This window comes from Mizuhopecten yessoensis, unplaced genomic scaffold, assembly GCF_002113885.1.
Source record: "Mizuhopecten yessoensis strain PY_sf001 unplaced genomic scaffold, ASM211388v2 scaffold371, whole genome shotgun sequence".
Lineage (NCBI taxonomy): Eukaryota > Metazoa > Mollusca > Bivalvia > Pectinida > Pectinidae > Mizuhopecten > Mizuhopecten yessoensis.
This window is the reverse complement of record NW_018403513.1, coordinates 996711-1017157: the sequence shown is the minus strand read 5'-3', so window position 1 is coordinate 1017157 and position 20447 is coordinate 996711. Positions and strand designations below refer to the sequence as shown.

Below are 20447 nucleotides of genomic sequence, written 5' to 3'. Positions count from 1 at the left end.
AGTAGGTTTGAAAACTCTGCATTGACATTCTGTACTGAGCACTGCTCCTCTGCTCTAAGGGATGCTAAAATCTGTATTCGAATAAGGTTGACTTGCATTGACTAGGATAAGCTCCATATAAAAATTAGGTTGAAACCCCTTTATTGGTACCTTTAATCTAAAGATGTCTTATTACTTCCCTATTAGTACAGCATTCTTTATATGTATAAGTTAAATTATAAAATCCTTTCGAATCAGGACTTTTCAATACTAAATTGAGCCCAAAACACTTTGGCCGTTCTTGAGTAGAATTTTTTGTCTAACTCATTGACCCCCTGAAATTTCAGAATGAACTATTCCAACCTTTGAATTGGAAGAGTACAAATGTGTCATCAGGGGTGAATGAGTTAAAGGAAAAGTTGAAAACAGATGCCATGGTGTAAGGTCACCGACTGAGCTAAACTTGGTTAAAAGAAAAAACGTAACAGCAATGTATGTACAACCATTCTCTCTTTATTTGCAGGAATATAGTGGCATGTATAAAGGACTAGGGGAGTTAAGGGTCATTTCCAGCCTCATCAGGGATTTAGATTGAGTTGTTATATTCATAATCTGGAATAAATGAAGTACGCAAATATTGACAACTGGTTTAGGAGACATGGTATTACAAAGGCAGACGTAAACTTGCATTTTCATAATGAAATGTGTGAAAATCGTCTTGTTACGCGCTATTTGGTTGAAAATTGCCCATTTTGAAGGAAATTAACAATTAAAACACATTTTTGAAAGCCTCAACATGCAGCAAACAAAAAAATATTCGACATGCTTTAACATTTTTATATCAGTGTTAATTCCTAGAAAATGATTTTTGTTTGTCACATGAAGAAGCTTTTATCTCTGCATTTAAACTGTCCTAAAACACCATATTTTGGCTATTTCTGCAAAGCAACACAATTTTGATGCTATGGTAGAGCATCTACACATGTGCATTGGAAACAATCTGCACAAAGAAAGATAGTCCCAATTAATCAACATGATGCTTATAACAGAAATTGGTAAATAAATTCACGTTGAAATTTTAAAACTTTTTACGAGGCCAAAAATGACCCAGTCCTTTATCATCATTGATTGAAAGGGAAGAAATGTACCACTCAGGAAGCTGGTTACTGTCATTGATAAACTTCGTAATTATTTGATATTCAAATCCAAATATTTTGCATAAAACAATACAAGAAATATCATATCTGATGATCAGGTAAAAACTTAAAGCAATTTGCATTTGCCTGTGAAAAAAAGTCACAGAAACAAGATTTGTCAGTTTTTGTTTCGGATAAATAGCGAATCATTTGCCCCACAACCCGACATTTTTCATACACGATTTGAGATTGCCTCATGAGCAGGTGCATAATGTAAAGCATTTTCCTCCCTTTCCAGGATAGTTAATACAGGACAAATATCACTGGTCCTTACTCCTAAGTATTACATCATCCAACACCGGGAGATTGACCCGTTGACCACACAGAAAATCTGGTGCCCTCCACCCACTATATTTCAGTTCCAGTCAACGACACAATAATGCCACACTCAGTAAATGGTTGAGGACATCATCCAACAGCTCAATGTTCCAAAACAGAATCCTTTACGAATATAAGTCAAGAGTAACTGTAATTTTCCAAGGCAGAATTAATATAATCCTGTAGCAGGTGAGGTAACCACAAAATTCCAATCTAGAATTAATCTGATAAGTCGAGAGTATCCAGGTCTTCCTCTACCAGGTCCAGGTCCTCGCCATCAAATAGGTCCTCGTCGATTTCTATTGCGTCGCCGTTCACAGTTGCTGCCATGGCGGCGGCTATCGCCTCATCCGTCTCTGATATATGATTTTTCGGTGGTAACGCTCCTGCTAGGTCTAACTTGTCTTCTTCGTTCTCTGTAGGGGTAGGATAAAGAATATTAACACTGATGATAATTAATATAGCCCTGTAGTAGGTGAGGTAGCCACACGCTAAGGACACAACCTTAGTTACAGACATATCTACACATCCAAAAACACATACATACACTCATTCTTTCCATACATCATAATACAGTGGAACCTCCTACCCAAAACATTAATCCAATCAGAAACACTAGCAGAATTCAGGACATGCATCACATATAACAAAATCGAACATATACAAAACCTACGATATAACTTACACTCACTGCTTTTAACCTGTTTTTATCCTATAGCAAAAATATAATAAAAAAAAATCACTGTACATAATAATTAACGCACTACAGCACAAGACCGACTTCCGTAATCGTCGGTATCGACGGAGGAACAAAAAATTATGAAGATGAAGATACTCTGTTATTATTCATTTCATAGATTATAATCCTTGTGCACAAGTCAACTGATCCACAATCACAAAAAACGTGTAAATACAAATTAAAGATTCCTGTACCATCGAAAAGCTGTAATTATGAACTGGTAAATTTGTTATCATGACAGTGTAGCTTTTAACAATATTCTGATAGCAAAAATGCAACAGAGCAAGGATGGGATGTAACTCTGCACATCATATCAGAATACAGTCACTCTAACCGACTAATCTACACGATTATTGGTAGTTTTCTGCCCCCGTCCCACAGCAGTTATACACAAAACGAAAGTAAGGGAAGGTTACTGTTTGTGTGAAAAACTACAATGGAATTCTCTAGTGTTTTGCTTGGTTGGTTGTGGGGCAGGGATCCTTAAGAGATATAATGTCATCAGAAAATAGTACACTTGAAACAAGGAGGTCAGACCATTGTCTGAGTGAGTAATGAAGAAAACGGTCAGTTTTGTTTGTTTGTTTGTTTGTTTCAAGGTGATATAAAAGTCAAGTACCGGTAACAATGATGTTAACTGATGATGGGCAAAACAAGGGCCATTTTAAACGTTCATCAAACTGGAATGACCAAATCTAGACTTGGTAGCATACACACAATTCTGTTACTTTAGTCTGACAATGGCCAACCAGAAATGCCTAGTTAGTATCACAAAAGAACAAACAGATAATACAATAAAGATCAATATCTAAAGTGTTGCAATGGGTACAGAGATACATTTCGCTTCCATCGATACGCCATAATATGGGAGAATATAAGGAGACCGCACTTCTGCAGCAGAGCCTATAATAATATTCCCTAATGACTATGCCATGGGATACATCTGTCTAACCTGAAGGGGTAACCTGCTTGGAGTACATACAGGAAAACAAACCTAGACGTGAAGTCCCAACGGAGAGGTGACCAATGACAAAACCTACAGGGGGAGCCTGCTCCGACAGCCTCCTCCGACAGTCCAACAAAGCAAATGTATAGCAGAAATCGGGTCGGAGAGTCCCACCAAACATATCTTACATTGCCAGTCAACAATGCAACATTTATTTTTTGAAACATTGCATTTTTTTCACTCAAGAAATAATGGAGAGTGTTTTGTGGGCTATACAAAATGCCATATGAACTCCATATGATCATCTATTTTGTAGAAGAGGAAGATATCATTTTTGCATGTGCAAAACATCAACAAGAGATTATATTTTTCGAGACAAGATTGAATTTCTAGACGTGCAGTAACTTGGAAAAAAAGTTTCAAATGAACAACACAACTGTAACACTTATCAAAATTTCGTAAGGGCATCAAGTTCTACCTCTCTAATGACACTGCCCACCTCCTCCTAAAATGGTGGATACACTAAGAATATCTGTACCAATATCTGTACCTTCTAACTTGACCCCTCAACTTACCGCCTAATTTGGTGGCTGCCTTTTTCGCCGAATCTCCAGCCCCACTTGTGGTGCCAGTTCTGTGCGATGATGTGGAGACCGTTCCAGTACCATCCACACTCTGAGCCAGCCCCGCTAATGATTCAAGGTTCAGCTCCACCACCTTCCCTTGGTCAACCTTAACAAGAGGCAAATAACATAGTTAAGACATGTAGATCACTAGATTTTCTATAGATAAATCCATTAAAAAACAAACATTCTTCAATATTAAAAGCATCACCATTTTCCTTTAAAGTCTTTCTTAAGAGTTTGTATATTATTCAGATCTGGCCTATTATTGTGTGATAATAATCAGATCTGGCCTATATCGTCTTTGCATATTGCAGAGTTATCTTCTCTTGTGAGCAGGTATTGATTATTACATCATTGGTTTGTGTGTGAAAATTACGTCGCTTTCTCTAAAATTGATGACGTTACTCTCAGAAACAAATGATGTAACAATAAATACCTGCTCACAAGAGCAGATAACTCTGCAATATGAAAAAGACGGAATTGTGTGATGATAATCTATCTTAACTCAAAGAGGGAAGAATATTCTACTGATTTCAGCAAATGCTTACATGAGATAAACAAGTTCTATAAAGTTATTTTAAAGATTTACGTTACATACATCTCCTTCTCCGAATAGCTCTACAATAACCTGTACATAATCTTTTATGAATGTTTCTGACTTATAAACTGATGAGACATCAGTAGAAAAGAACACAATCATCAGTAATTATCACATTATTTTCAGAAATGTTATGACAAAAACAAAATATTTCATCCTATAACCCTACATTTTTTAATTACACATAAACTACATACATTATATAAACCGTTCTACATAATTTTAGGGATTTCACAGAGAAGAAAAGTGACCATGTGCTCAAAATATAACCTTATCTCTCATTTCCGTGTGTGTAAGATAGAGCTGTCCAGGGTAAGAAAGGGGTGTAGGAAATTTCTATCCTACACCCCATTTCACGTGACAATATGGCTCAACAACGATGTGACGTCACAAATTTGGAAAACTCCCGATGCCGCAATGCGAAAAAGGTGTCATGATGAAATTAAAACCTGTTACGATATATTTATAGTACACACTTTAAAGAGATGAGATTATTTTTTCTGCACAAACTCTGTTTGCAAATATGGGGTATTCTAAATCTGGCTACCCTTGTTATTTTCAAATTTTGCAAAACCCACGGCAACGCCTCAGGTTTTACCAAATTTTAACAAGAGGCCCCATGGGCCTTAACGGTCACCCGATTCATACAGTATTTATTTTTGTTGTTGAAATATGAAGTGGAGATAATGAGGTCAATCATTCCCACCAATTTGAGTAAAAAATATTTAAGTATATTGGATTTTTGATGGGCCCGGAAAAAATAGATAAAAAGGATAGGTCAGTAGGCAAATAATTTCAATTAAATTTATTTTGTTTGTTTTCATGGATCAATATCATGCTTTGTATCAAATTTTACAATACATTTCCACACATTATATATATATATATTGTCAAGAATACGGTCAGACAGAGGAAGAACGTTCATTTTAATGAGTACCTGGTAGCTGTGAACTTTACCTGGCTATTAAATTAATCTTAAATACAAGTGTAGGTGATAAAAACTCTAGGGTCGACAGGAAAATCTAGGGTAGGTTAGGATACCTGAAACAGTCATTTTTTTGGGTTTTTTTGGCCTAATGGAACACCAGGAAAAAAGATTGTGGTTAGTGCAGGCAGAGAAAAGTGGCCTTTCGACCTCCACTCCTCCTATATTTCTTGAGTAGTCATATTGCAGTATCATTTTATCTATATATAGACAATGCTTACAGGGCTGACACCCAGTTCCTTTCACACATGATATCAAATCAGGCTTGCAAGGATTCAAACATTTCAAATGTTCACAGCTTACTGAAACTGCTTTAAAAATATTTCTATATAAAAAAATCATGCTTACATCGTCAGGGTCCGTTTCTCTCTCGAAGGTGCCCTCCTGGGCCTCGTCATCGTCCATAGCGACAAAGTCAGGATTGAATTCAAACATTTCCCTGCCGCTGATCTGGAAACGTAAGGAAGTACATCTTTCCCTTTAAATACATCAACTGACAGTGTTCTTGTTAAGTTGTGAAATGGGTGGCTAACTTAAAAGAAAGTTAATTGAATGTTTACATACTATGTTGACCTATACGTATTCTGAAAACCTACGGATGAAGACATATCAGGGTTTCAGAATGTAATTGAGGCGATGTTTAATGGTACGCATGCTCCTGTTGACCTGTATCAGTCCAGCATTTATCAGTTGAACAATTACCAATTATTGTGTTTCCTTGGTTTGAAAGGTATCTTAAGCTTCCAACTAGTGATTTACATAAAATGAAAAATGATTATATAATATATATATCAAGCATTGTAAGATTCAATACTTTTCCTCAATACTGATTCAAGTTCTATTCTCAATTTCAGAACAGATTTCGACCAGGTATAAATACATACTGAATAAATTCAAGAAAAATGAATGAAAAGAATACAGAAAAGTGTAACAGTTCAGTTTAAGTAATAAAGCAAAAAAAAAAAAAAAAAAAAAAAAAANTTTAAATGTATTTTTTTTTAAGTAATCAATTATAAAATTACCACTGTGGAGTTCAGTGTAAATGATATGTGGTACCGAATCTAAATTATTATAAAGATTTTATAGATCTAAAAGAAATAAACACTTTGTGCATTTTTGTCTGGACATTTATTTAGCCTTAACCCTTTCACCACTGTAGACCATAATGGACTCATCCATATCAATGTATGGCAGAGTCTATTAAAGTTACATAGGGGTGAAAGGTTTAATGTTTTACCAACATTGGCTTTACTTACCCCACCAGTTTTACCAGATTTGAAATCTGATTTCTTCTTATCCATCGTTTTCTTATCAGCCTCAATCCTTTCCTTCCGCTAGAATAATAAAGATATAAAAAGCCAATGATTAGAGTCAACTTCTTGTAACAGAATTAAAAGGTTGATTGATGTAAACTTATGAGTACAATAGGTATACAGTTCTATATAAAAAAAAAATGAAATCATTCAAAGAGATCATATACAGCAAGATCAATCATGATCCCTTCAGCAGTTTCTGCATCAAATTTATACTCAATCAGAGAAACAAAATAATATTTTTGATACAGAAAAAAACACCTCTCTCAACTCTCAGATTATTCTTTAGAAATCCCCCCCCCCCCCCCCCCCCCCCCCAGATAATTTAATCAGACTACTTAAAAGAGTCTATATTCTTTTTCCTAACTTGCTAGAAATCCCTTCTCTCCCTGCTATATATAATATATAGAGAGAGAGATTTCCAATATTTGACTACTTAGATGTGTAAATTGGGGCTAAAATGATATGCATACCTCACGATACAATATGTATCGCAGTATTTTGCTAACAATACCTATCAGGGTACAAATATCTGCTTTAATGATCAACTTCAGATTGACTGAGTGCAGGGTTTTATTGAGTTTTGTCATAGACTTCAACAGTAAATACTATCAAAATATATTTGTGTATGATTTCTAGTACTTTTGGGCTTGACTGCATAGTGGATCACTTTTTTACTGAAGGATTCCAAGTCTGTAATCACGAAAAATACAGGGTTTATGTTTCATCTTTCACCGGTAGGTGTGTGTTATATAGAACCTATGTAGGTCAACCTCGTTCTCCATCTTCTTGTTGGTGCTATTTTAGTTCTGTACTTTGTTTATAGGTTAATTTACATGAGTATAAGTATGTGACGTAAGGGATTATAATAGGGGGACTCTGTGTGTTGTATTGCATTGATGTATGAAGTTATAGGCAATAAATTCATTTAAAAACTTTGTGTAATTTGTAGTGATGTAAGGTTTTTTTTAAAACACTTGTTCAGATTTTGATAACAAGAGGCCCAATGGGCCTGCATCGCTCACCTGTTATTAATCTTCGGGCAGGTGAGCTAAAAATTGATTGCCTATTTAAGTACTGTTAGTGTATCGCCCATACAGGTAAACAAAACAATTTGATAAAATACACAAGAAAGTATCACAACACGATACAATATATCCTTGCAGTCCCAAGTGTCAATAAATGCATTAAATACGGAGAAATGACAGGATGTTTTCCTTTTATATCAAACAGAGATGACACACCTTCCTTTCTTTCCAGGCCAAAAAGGTCTCTAAAGTCACTCGAGTTGTGTTGTGTCCGAGCGCCGATCTCTAAAAAAAATATTAAAAAAATGCTTTTATATCAAAATCATCAACACGTATAAAATATATGACTGACATGAATAAATCTGTAAATAATCAAGCAATTTTCCAGCTTCCAGAAAAAATGTCAGGTTTCTGTTTTTAGTGTACGACCTGTATACGGATCCTATTGTTATAAAGCACAAAATTAAAACGAATTGAAAACAAATTTCGAAGTAATCATAAAACTTTTTCATGTGAAAATTTATATCAACACAAAACTTTTTTGTAAAGAGTTCTTTATAGAAAGGAGTACATGTTATTTGAAACATTGTATGCCTATACTACAGAGTGTATGTTCCAGCAGTTTTCAAGGAATCCTTCACAAAACCCAGCATTTTTCTAACAGCAAATTTTCTGTACTTTTCAAGCAGTTCAAGCACTTTTCATGGCCTGTATAGATCATGTCAGAGCATGCATATTATAAACTGTTCAATTCAACCTATTTATTAACTAGTAATCTGTTTCGATTTACTCCAATCCCACTCGAAAAACCCCAAAATCGAGTTTTGATAAGGTATTTGCATCAGGTTTTTCACATGAAATGCAAGATTTCCTTGCACCCATTTAGAAAAAGAAAACCCTTTCACCCCCTATATAACTTTTGTAGACTCAACCATGCATTGATCTGGACGAGTCCATTAAGGTCTACAGTGGCGAAAGGGTTAAAAGTACAGATCCATTTAGGGGTATTCCAATGGGATTGCCAAAATGCATATAAAAATTCTAGACTATGGTAAATATTCAAAATTTAAGATTGATTAAATATCTTAAGTAATATTAAACTTCTAATCATACAAACCTCTCTTTCTATCAACTCTTCCATAGAAATCTTTTCTTCGTTATCCTCCAATTTTTTCTTGTCTCTCTTCAATAAAAACCCTGCATATCAAGTGAAAATGAGGTAAGTATATTGAATTAGAAATGTAAGTTGTGGCAGCAACAGTTCACCATTATATATTAGTAAACTTCTTCATCACAGATTGATAACTATATATGACTTGCACAAACAAAATGGCACATGTTTCAAGTAGTGCATAATATTGAATGTTAACCCTTTCACCCCTATGTAACTTTAGTAAACTCGACCATGCAATGACTTGGTTGAGTCCATTATGGTCTACAGTGGTGAAAGGGTTAAAGCACCAAACACATGACAGAATTTCCCTTATTCACATATTCAATTAGTTCTTATTTATATAGTGATATATAGAAACTTTATGATAAGTGTTTTTGAGGTTCTGATGCAGTACAATCACAACCTAGATAAACATCATATGAATACAGTACATTTCACTTGATGTCATTAGTCAAAGAAAAATATGATACTAAGCAAAACATGATATTAAGAGAAGATGAGGTGTTTTTCAGCTGTCCAAACCCTGAACTACTTTCTGTACACACACACCCATTAAATTCAAAATTTTGCTAATTTAACACTAGTAATCCCCCTTTATTCAAATCCGAAAAGAACACTGCAATTCTTGATCGTACATTTTGAAACTGTTAGACATAATCCATCAATCAATCCAATATCCATGGTTAAACTCAAGAATGTAGGTAGTTGCAGTTAAGGTAGAGGGTACCACTGCATCAGTTACATCACAAAGAAGAGTTCCACTCACAGACTTTTTGACTTGGAGTAATCTCCCTTCTACCTACCTATGGTAGAAAGTAAACCGACTAAAACAAGTAGTTTTCCCTCTGGCTCAGAGTCACTTCCCATTTTCATTAATTGGACAGTCGTATTTTGATTCAGTGTTAACATAATTCCTGTATGGCATCATGATCATTTAAAACATGTATAATTTGCAATGTAAAGAACCTGGATTCAATCACTGCAGTTTTTTGTTTTTTTTTATCTTTAATAAGTTTTCAAATACATGTATTGAAATTTGAAACAGCGGCAGTTCCATAAAATGTATGGCAACACATGACTTTAATTGACTCAGGAAAATGATTTAGTAGATATTTATCAACAGTAATGACTAATTAACCGGATGGTACCCTTGATCTGTGTAAGTAAAAAGAGACAAAAAAAGACAAGATGATAAGCAGTTTGTAGGGTGCTTGGGGCCTGTTCGTTTATGCGGAACAACCGGTTTGACCGTTTATAAATGTAACAATTTGGGGTATAAATCCTGGCGGACCTGCAAATGTTTATATGCAGGCCTTGCAAGGCTTGTCAAGGCTCCCCTGAAAGCAGCATCAGATTACTAGGTCCGAACTCATTTGATAAAAGAACAACTATGGTCCGACCGGTTTGGCCGTTTAAACGAAAACGACACTGGTCTTCTGTTTTGTAATGAGTGAACCTTAAATAGTACATAAAACTAAATAACTAATGAGCAATACGATACCTGGAGGCAAGCAATGCCGGTAGTGACAGGTTTTCCCTCCACTAGGACATTCCCAGAACCAGCCGTACTTGTAATTCTCAACAGCATCCAGAAAGTGTTTACAGATCTGGAAAGAAAAGCAATCAAATTTTATTTTTCAAATAAATATTTTAGCTAACGGCTATTCACTAATACCTTCCACTGCCTCATTAAAGGTTATGGAAGGAATATCTTCTATGTAAAAAGAAAATCAGAAACTGGGCATACAATGGTCGATACAGTTCATCCTTACCCGCTTCATAGACCTCGAACATGGTTAGCTGTTCCGAAATCTTAAGACCGTGTGTACTCACCGGCTGCTGAGTCATGACTGCCAATATTAAGGAATTATCCCTAAAATAACGGGACTCCATCCCAGACTCGGGGCACTGTTTTTCTACACGACTAAAATTTCCAATGGGCCATTTGAAAAAACTAAAAATACTAACACACTAAACAAAAGGAGATGTACACTGTTTTCATAAAGCCTCAACGTCTTTGTTGAACAGAGGAAGATAGAGTTGGAGAAATAACGTAAGAATTTTACAAGTCAGCTTTCGATAATTGAGGCAGTTCCAATGTCTCATTCATGGTAGGTACTACATTCTAAATATACTTACAATACCAGTTTTGTTTTTGGATATGTCTGCATCTCCGTGTTTTTTGGCGACAACTTCCTCCAACTTGGTCTCATCCCAGGTGTCCATAGTGTCTGAAAGATAAACAGCACTGTCTGAGATAAAGAGATAACAATCTTTAACGGTCAAATCAAAGATGGTCACTTGGAAGCCATCTTTTTCCTCTGAGCAATCTCGATATTGAACATACACAACTAAGGATTAAGGAAAACCTCCATCATTGGCTTATGTTAGCTAGATATAAAGGGCGCTATATCAAATGTTGTAAAAAAAAAAAAAAAATATCAGATGGTGGGCTTATAATCAGGTGACATTGAACCATTGTAAAAGGGTACACCAGTGTTCAAAAACGGTACACAAGGGATCAAAAACAGTACACCAGGGTTCAAAAAATGTACACCAGGGTTCAAAAATGGTACACCAGGGTTCAAAAACGGTACACCAGGGTTCAAAAACAGTACACCAGGGTTCAAAAACGGTACACCAGGGTTCAAAAACAGTACACCAGGGTTCAAAAACGGTACACCAGGGTTCAAAAACGGTACACCAGGGTTCAAAAACAGTACACCAGGGTTCAAAAACGGTACACCAGGGTTCAAAAACAGTACACAAGGGTTCAAAAACGGTACACCAGGGTTCAAAAATGGTAAACATCTATAGACTACCTGATCATGATACCCTATCAAAATATGAACAAAAAAGTCCAGCCTGACGGTGACAGTCCAATCATATCAAACTCAGTAGCAAAACTTGCCTAACCACACAACTCAAGTAACCGAGGTGAGTTTAACATGCATGTTTCACCACACTACCAACTTCTACACATTCACTAGCTATTGAGACTGGAAGATATAGAAATGTCCCTAGAGAACTAAGGCATTGTACATGTACATGTAAAGAATGTAACTCCACAGACATGGAAGATGAATTTCACTTTCTATTAATTTATAGTAAATTTCAAAATCCTAAGAGTGTGGATTTGGTATTAAAACATATTATTAGAAGAATCCTTGTCTTAAAGGCTATATTAAGTCGTTAAGAGTCCAACATAGTATACAGCTACATATGTTTGGGAAATTTATCTTTGAGGCCAACTCAAGTTAGTTATTGTTCAAACTGTATAAAGACACGAGGTTTACAGAGTGTCTTTTACAATTTGAAAATTAACTAACGAGAGTTAGATAAACGTGATAACTAATCATTACGAGTTTGGGGACCTGTTTCTCCCATAATGTGCATATTTTATCTGAAAAAACAACTAATTTTCCCCTTTGGAAAATACATCATGTGTGTTTCCAATGGGGGAAGCAATTGCCGGGGAGCACGACGTCACAAAGGAAAATGATGTCGAAAAGCATTGTCACGTGACGTCATATATCAAAGATTGACCAATGAAATCACGTCCAAGGTGTTACCCAAAATGTTTACCAACTCCTAGCAGGTTTATCCAAGGAGTCATGAATGAGGAAAATGTACAGTGGTTGCGGGAGAATATGTTTTACCTTCATCACGGGAATCCTCATAAAGGTTCCTTTTTTCTCCTTTCCTGTCCAGTGCAAGATCGTGGGAGAATTTACATTTGGCTCCCTTGGCACATTGGCCCTGCTTGAAGAATGCACAGAGGACAGACTTGGGATCAGCACCTAAATAGAATGCAAAGATATCATATTAGTGATATTACCAAACTTTTTTTCCAACACTTAATGTCAATGTAATCATCTACAAAAAATGAGCACTTTTAAAATTGCTTCCATTGATTGCAATCACCGTAGGATTTTGAAAATTCATTAAGCAATATAAACACCTTAGCAACATATTAACTCATTCACCCCTGATATTTATTGATGAACTATTCCCAACCTTTGAATTGGAAGGGTTGAAAGTTGTCTTCAGGGGTGAATGAGTCAAGCAGGGGTTTCAGTGAGCTTTTGACTCATTGGTTTTAAGGGAGAAGTCTATTTGAAAGAAATTTTGACTCTCCCAAAATTCTGGGGGAAATCTTTTAGACTTCTTAAACTGCAAAATGGGTGTTATCTATATATATATTCTGTTTAGACTGAAGCAGTCTGTTGGAATGGTGCTACATTTATATATATTCTGTTTAGACTGAAGCAGTCTGTTGGAATGGTGCTACATTTATATATATTCTGTTTAGACTGAAGCAGTCTGTTGGAATGGTGCTACATTTATATATATTCTGTTTAGACTGAAGCAGTCTGTTGGAATGGTGCTACATTTATATATATTCTGTTTAGACTGAAGCAGTCTGTTGGAATGGTGCTACATTTATATATATTCTGTTTAGACTGAAGCAGTCTGTTGGAATGGTGCTACATTTATATATATTCTGTTTAGACTGAAGCAGTCTGTTGGAATGGTGCTACATTTATATATATTCTGTTTAGACTGAAGCAGTCTGTTGGAATGGTGCTACATTTATATATATTCTGTTTAGACTGAAGCAGTCTGTTGGAATGGTGCTACATTTATATATATTCTGTTTAGACTGAAGCAGTCTGTTGGAATGGTGCTACATTTATATATATTCTGTTTAGACTGAAGCAGTCTGTTGGAATGGTGCTACATTTATATATATTCTGTTTAGACTGAAGCAGTCTGTTGGAATGGTGCTACATTTATATATATTCTGTTTAGACTGAAGCAGTCTGTTGGAATGGTGCTACATTTATATATATTCTGTTTAGACTGAAGCAGTCTGTTGGAATGGTGCTACATTTATATATATTCTGTTTAGACTGAAGCAGTCTGTTGGAATGGTGCTACATTTATATATATTCTGTTTAGACTGAAGAAGTCTGTTGGAATGGTGCTACATTTATATATATTCTGTTTAGACTGAAGAAGTCTGTTGGAATGGTGCTACATTTATATATATTGTGTTTAGACTGAAGCAGTCTGTTGGAATGGTGCTACATTTATATATATTGTGTTTAGACTGAAGCAGTCTTGGAATGGTGCTACATTTATATTTATTCTGTTTAGACTGAAGCTGTCTGTTGGAATGGTGCTACATTTATATATATTATTGTAAAGACAGGATCATCATGTTTAGAAGACGTTACCTTTAGATATAGTCTGTACAGGCCTAAACAGAGAGTTGAGAAGCTCTTTCTCCTTCGCCTTTTCATCCTTTTTCTTTTTGTTGTCAAATAATGGATCTGCACCCTAACCAAACAAAAAGTGAAAAACATACATGCTAGATATCCCGGAGACCAATATGTGCCTTTCTCTTTCATTTTAAGGGATCTTTACTAGGTCAAAGTTTTGTAGATTTCATGCTGTAAAACCCTATTTTAATCCACTAAATTACTGAAATAAAGTACATATCAATGTGAACTACTGTATGAAGTGGAATAGGACGATACCAATAAACTCATTCGTTCTCTACTTCAGGGTTTCCAAATTATTATTTTTTTTAACTAATTCATTATCTTTTGGTAATGTTAACAAATACCTTGGGGGTTTTCACATTGCTCTGTTTGATCTGATGTGTGACAGTTTTGATGAACTTCTGCTGCTTTGTTCCCTTCTTATTCTTCAGACCGAAGGTTTTATCCTGAAGAGAAATGAAGACATTGACATATAGAAAACAGGTGCCTGTTTATATAATTAGGCCAAAAAAAAAGGTTTATATAATAAGGCCAAAATAAAAGATGGTTTCAGGTAACATGATTGAGAATAATAGAATCTTTCACCCCCTTGGGGATGAGATAGGAGAATCTCAACCCGAGGGGGGGAGGATTCTTAAGTTGCCAAAAACGAGGCTTTGCAGAGTGTTTGGCAACTTAAGAATCTTTCCCCGAAGGTTGAGATTCCCCTATCTCACCCACAAGGGGGTGAAAGATTCTTTTTCTCTTACCCTGTTCTCCCATTGTGTACCATGTATCATATACACAATGTAATGATAACATTACATGCTATATTCAGGGTTGACGTGATGTAGATGGATTGTTGACGCGAAACCATTGTATTGTTGAAGTGACATCATGTCATTGTTATGAACAGAGGAATCCCCCCCGTCTCAACCCTAGGGTGAGACAAGGAAATCTCACACCAGTAAAAGTATGGATACAAATGTCCAGGGTGAGAGAAAAATAGGGTAATAGGGATTTAAATTTATACTTTCATCATTTTTTTCCTTTGGATGTGGGTGGGTGGGTGCACGTGGGGGAGGGGGCAATTTAAGAAATTATCACCAAACATACTGAATCACACCAATTTTTCACTACATGTTACAGCCTTTGAAATAGTAATATGGAATTTAAATTTAGTTTTTATACCTTCCTATGAAATAAAGAGTTGTTTAAATGATGCTTATGATTTTTACGTTTGAATGGGACATTTAATCCGATAAAATGGTTAAGGTTGGAGGTAAAAAACCTCACTCTGTTTGGCAGGAATCAATCTAGGTTTTAGGGGAATCTACCCTTTTTCAGATTTGGGTGAAATTGAAATTTTGATACTATGGCTCTAGTGTCATGAAAGTGAAAGATAAATGCTTTGTCCGACATACATGTGTGCAGTATATTTCAATTTTTAAAAAAAAATTAGCTGAAAATTGTGGAATTTTTGTTTAAATTATGTAAAGAAAATGCATATATGCAGTATCATGCATTTTAACAGTTGGCCTTGACCAATTGAAGAAAGGTATTGTATAACAACCAGTTAAGTATTTCTGTGTGACGTTTCAATGACTAGTACGGTACGTACCTATAGGCCCGTCACCTTCATCAGCCAAATGACTGGTGATGCCTACTGTACACAAGTGTAAAATATATGTGGGAGTTGTTGCCAATATAAAATCAAACGCTGATCCTGATGTGCTTATAAGTGTATGCACACTTAGATGTTATACATGTACAAAATGAAGCATCAAACTGACAATTGGACTCATCAGCTCGGCGTTGTACATGTCTGACCATCATTTCAAAATATCTCCTATCTCCATTACTTGGCAATGAATTGGTATGAAGGTGTGTAGCTACATAGGTAAGGCTTTTTTATCTATTTTTTTCAACTATATTAATTGAGTCTTGTGACAAAGAGGGGGTAACATATTGAATTCATTGTTTCAAAAGTTCTTTAGGAGACGTGCATTACTTTTATATCTATTCCTTTTTCTCAATGTTTAAATTTTATTTTAAATAATGTTGTTAGGGATGAATTGATTCATTGAATCGTATACATATCAACTTGTATTAGTGATACTTTTTTGTGTATTGTTTCAAATAATTTTATCTGTATTGTGACACACTAACAATACTGAAATTATCAATTAAATTCTCATTTAACTCTAATGTGTACTTTATGTTTTGAACTTCTTCAGAAAAGAAGGTCTACTATAACACCACTGCAGTCAGGAGTGTAAAATTCAGCAAACCTGAAGCCCAGACTAGAAGTTTTTATTTTGGGGCTTGTGAAGATTTTCAATATTCACTTTGAAAAGATAGGTGCGGCTATTAGAGTTTTTTTAATCAAAATGCAGACTAGTATTCTGAATATGAATTTGTACACATGTCTGACAGCTGTCCTGTCATATCCAAAAAAGTACAAAACTGGGTTTTGATCGCATTTAAAAAGTTAACCGTGACAAAATTATGTAAAATCTTTTGATCAAACATATGCATTATGAAGTTAACTTTTTTGAATTTTAGGCAGAATTAAGTATCAATTTTGTGTAAACATCATATTGTAAGCATCATACCACAATACATATCATATTGAGAGGTCTTAATGAAACTATTTAACTTAAAACACATAATGCAACGAATGAATATCAGAGAAATTAATAAAACAACTGCACCAAAAAGAAAAGACACTTTTTACTTAATACAGTGGAACCCCCTTATTAGGATATCGGTTATTATGATATATCGGTTATTATGGTATTTTTTCCATGTACCGATTTTTCCTTCTTTAACTTAGCAAAAATAAATAGTTTATTATGATGTGGTCAAAGGTAGGACCCCACTTATTATGATATTTTTGTGATGTCTGTGTCTATGATATATCGGTTATTATGGTATTTTTTCCATGTACCGATTTTTCCTTCTTTAACTTAGCAAAAATAAATAGTTTATTATGATGTGGTCAAAGGTAGGACCCCACTTATTATGATATTTTTGTGATGTCTGTGTCTATGATATATCGGTTATTATGGTATTTTTTCCATGTACCGATTTTTCCTTCTTTAACTTAGCAAAAATAAATAGTTTATTATGATGTGGTCAAAGGTAGGACCCCACTTATTATGATATTTTTGTGATGTCTGTGTGAAACACCTGGACAATTACGCAAAAGGTCCGGCCAACTGTACATCGCCCGAGGTTATCACTTAAGGTAAATTTTTCATTGGAGTAAGTAGTTCGCGGCACAAAAAACATGGTCGACTAATTTGGGTTCGGTTATGCCGACACGGTTAACCGGCTGGCATTATTTTTAACTGTTGCAGCCTCACTAGATATCAGGTAAATCTTTATAAGAGAATAAAGAGATGGAAAGCATAAGATAACGTGAAAAAATGATGTTTCCATTATAAACAGAGGAGTAAACATACAAGGCATATAGCCCGGCACCATTTTGAGATGCAGGAACATGATCATTGTGAAATTTCAGTTTGTTTCTAAAACCAAGCTGTCATTTTGTAGAAACTGTGTTTTTTACAGATCTTGTACAAGTCGAATGACACAATGAATCCAATATTTCGATCTAAGTGGATCTACCAATTCCTAAAAAAAAAAAAAAAAAAAAAAAAACCCCCTTTCNTCAATTTTTTTTAATATAAACGGATTCACTGACTAATGGAATAAGGCATCCCTACCGCTGTGGTTCCACCTAGTAGCAAGTCATTACCTACAGGTGTTTCCCAGTGAATCTAAATCTTATCTTAAATGTCTCTACTGAGAAATACTGAATTAAATACAGATTTGTATGACAAGTATGTCAGCATATTAACTTTTTATGATGACCTTTAGAATCTATATGACAAAAAGTATTTCTATAGTGTGAATTTATTCCTATATTCCAAAACAGCTCTGGGTACAAATTAGTTTAGGCATAGTCAAATGCCTAAATTAGTAGAGGCATCTAGAGACAAATTAGTAGCTCTAGGCATAGTCGTCGCACGCGCCATATTTAAAAACGTGATCAAAACACTGACATTTGAGTTTGAATTATGTTTTCTTTTGCTATTTGAACTTAAAAACTAATCATCTGTAGACAAAAAAGGTGCATGGCTATCTATACTAGGACTATATCATTGTTATAACTGATTTGTTAACAAATTTATTTATTTATAAGTGTTTTTTGCAAAAAGTGATCCGATTCAGGTACTGATCCAATTTGGGTACTGCCTCCTTATGGACATAACGCGGATTTGACCACAGGGGCACACAATATTGGGATATAAGTTATTATAACGTACCCAGCGACTGAAAGCCTATATCAAGATCACTATTAATAGTAGTTGTGGGCCCCTGTGATTTAACTGAATACCATTTTCGAAATTCTTGTAAGTGATAGATACAACTGATCCAAATACTACAATTATAAATCGGTCGGGGTTTTCACAAAAGTGCAATATGGGAGTGACATGTACGTTTTTAATCGGTAAAACCATTATTGGTAGATTAAACCGGATATTTTCTATCAATCATACTTCATCAATGGGTCACATAGTGAAAACAATTGTAAACGTTAAAAACATGTTTAAACGAACTTTACAAAACCAATCATAATCCTACGGAACGACAAAATAAGACAATCCGTCTTTATATTACTTTCATGAGAACACGTTTTCAATGGCTTTCACAAATATTTGTTGACAGTCGACGGTTATTTTGGTTTCATACTTCTATGACTTTCTCCTTTTTCTTTTCCACGTTTTTCTTGCTCGGTCCATCTGGCTTTTTGGGTTTTGGAGGCATGTTCTTTGCTGTAAATCACTACAAACTTATTTCGATTGCACAAATAGGTAGAAAATGTGGACAAGACAACCGGAAGTAGCGCTGTTGGAATATGCAAAGCTATTATTTATTTTCTAACTGTAGTTTCGTATTAAGACGCGGGAATATTTGAAGTGTATTGCAGTAGTCAATTTAACTTCTAAGGCTATGCGGAAGTGGAAAACTAATGGACCTATCAGCTTATAAACATTGTCTTGCAATCCCAATATTAAGAGAGCATAAAAGAGTGAAGTGAAAATAGACGAGTTTAGGGACGAGGCAATAGGCCCAATTGTTATATCCGGAGGGGACCGGTTTACACTAACGTTTCTGCTATAGATATTTTATATACGTTTCTGCTATAAAAAAAAAGTATGTCCTAGGTGGATTTGATATCAAACTGTATCTGTACCATACATGTAGTTGAACTACATGTCTGTTGTCAATGTGTCAAAACGTCAATGTCCCTAACAAGAGAAGATTCACAATTATCCGTATATCTTCGTGTAAATTCTTCAACTGTTCTCTTAAAAAGCTGACCACTACTTACACAGCGTTGCAAAGCCTCGTCGGATATAAAATATAGCTAGATTATTTAATGGTAAATCATAAGAAAGAGTAGTTTCATTTCAAAATATTTTATTGTTAATACATGTATGTAGACGAAGTCGGAACTGTATACAGACACAATACATGTGTAACATGAAAAAGAGAAGTGTGCTCCACCGGGGATCGAACCAGCAACCCCAATCTGCCGCTCCACCTAGCCTATATAACAATATATATGCAAGACCATACACTTTCATCACATACCTTCCATACTTGGTAGAGATCGATACAAAGATTTTATAAACTTGATATTTTTTTGCAAATACCGGGAACTTTTCAGTTCGCCATGACAAAGGGATTCCCATAAAAAGTAGGGACAAGGGCCTAGTTCCGTGCAATACAGAACGTTGTATTTCATTGTCTGAAAATTGGTTGTATTACTATAACAAGATTCAACAGGTATGTGATAAATTCTAATATTGTAATATCATAATATTGTAATATATTTGTCTCTGTACCAAGTGAGCTATTTGGGAATTTTGAGGCTATAAAGACGACCGTGGAATATGCTGCATTTATATATATGAAGAATCTCCTAGAAGAGATGAAAGTACTTAAGACTCGTCGTTGTGAATTTTTCTTTTTATAACATTTCTTCGTCCGTGAGGATAATTTTTCTGCTTTTATGATATATAGATATATATTTATATTGCCTTTTCCTTATCCGGTATCCACACAGTAGATACGAAAGCCTATTTACAGACAAAAACAAAAGAATTCAGAAACAGCTAGGCCACATGATTCATCACTGGAAATTATACAAGGATCAGTCACAAGGACGCAGAAAGTCTCACAGACTGATATTCATGTACAAA

General features: G+C 35.1%; 1 protein-coding gene across 1 annotated transcript; it reads right to left on the bottom strand.

Annotated features, from left to right (window-relative positions):
* Positions 1 to 472: 472 nt before the first annotated feature.
* On the bottom strand, positions 473 to 19097 carry LOC110447101 (zinc finger CCCH domain-containing protein 15-like). Its single transcript, XM_021492556.1, has 12 exons — positions 18931 to 19097; positions 14535 to 14636; positions 14143 to 14245; positions 12562 to 12702; positions 11042 to 11133; positions 10404 to 10509; positions 8846 to 8925; positions 7945 to 8013; positions 6644 to 6721; positions 5736 to 5837; positions 3754 to 3910; positions 473 to 1909 (listed from the first exon to the last, which is right to left on the bottom strand). The coding sequence occupies exons 1-12, from the start codon at positions 19003 to 19005 to the stop codon at positions 1713 to 1715; spliced, it is 1302 nt and encodes a 433-aa protein (XP_021348231.1). The 5' UTR covers positions 19006 to 19097; the 3' UTR covers positions 473 to 1712.
* Between the last annotated feature and the right edge of the window lie 1350 nt (positions 19098 to 20447).

Coding starts and splice junctions, on each gene's coding strand:
- LOC110447101 (XM_021492556.1), bottom strand. CDS start 19,005: ATGCCTCCAAAACCCAAAAAGCCAGATGGACCGAGCAAGAAAAACGTG. Junction 14,637..18,930: donor AAAAGGAGAAAGTCATAGAA/GTATGAAACCAA, acceptor ATTTCTCTTCAG/GATAAAACCTTCGGTCTGAA. Junction 8,014..8,845: donor AAGAGTTGATAGAAAGAGAG/GTTTGTATGATT, acceptor TATTTTTTTTAG/AGATCGGCGCTCGGACACAA.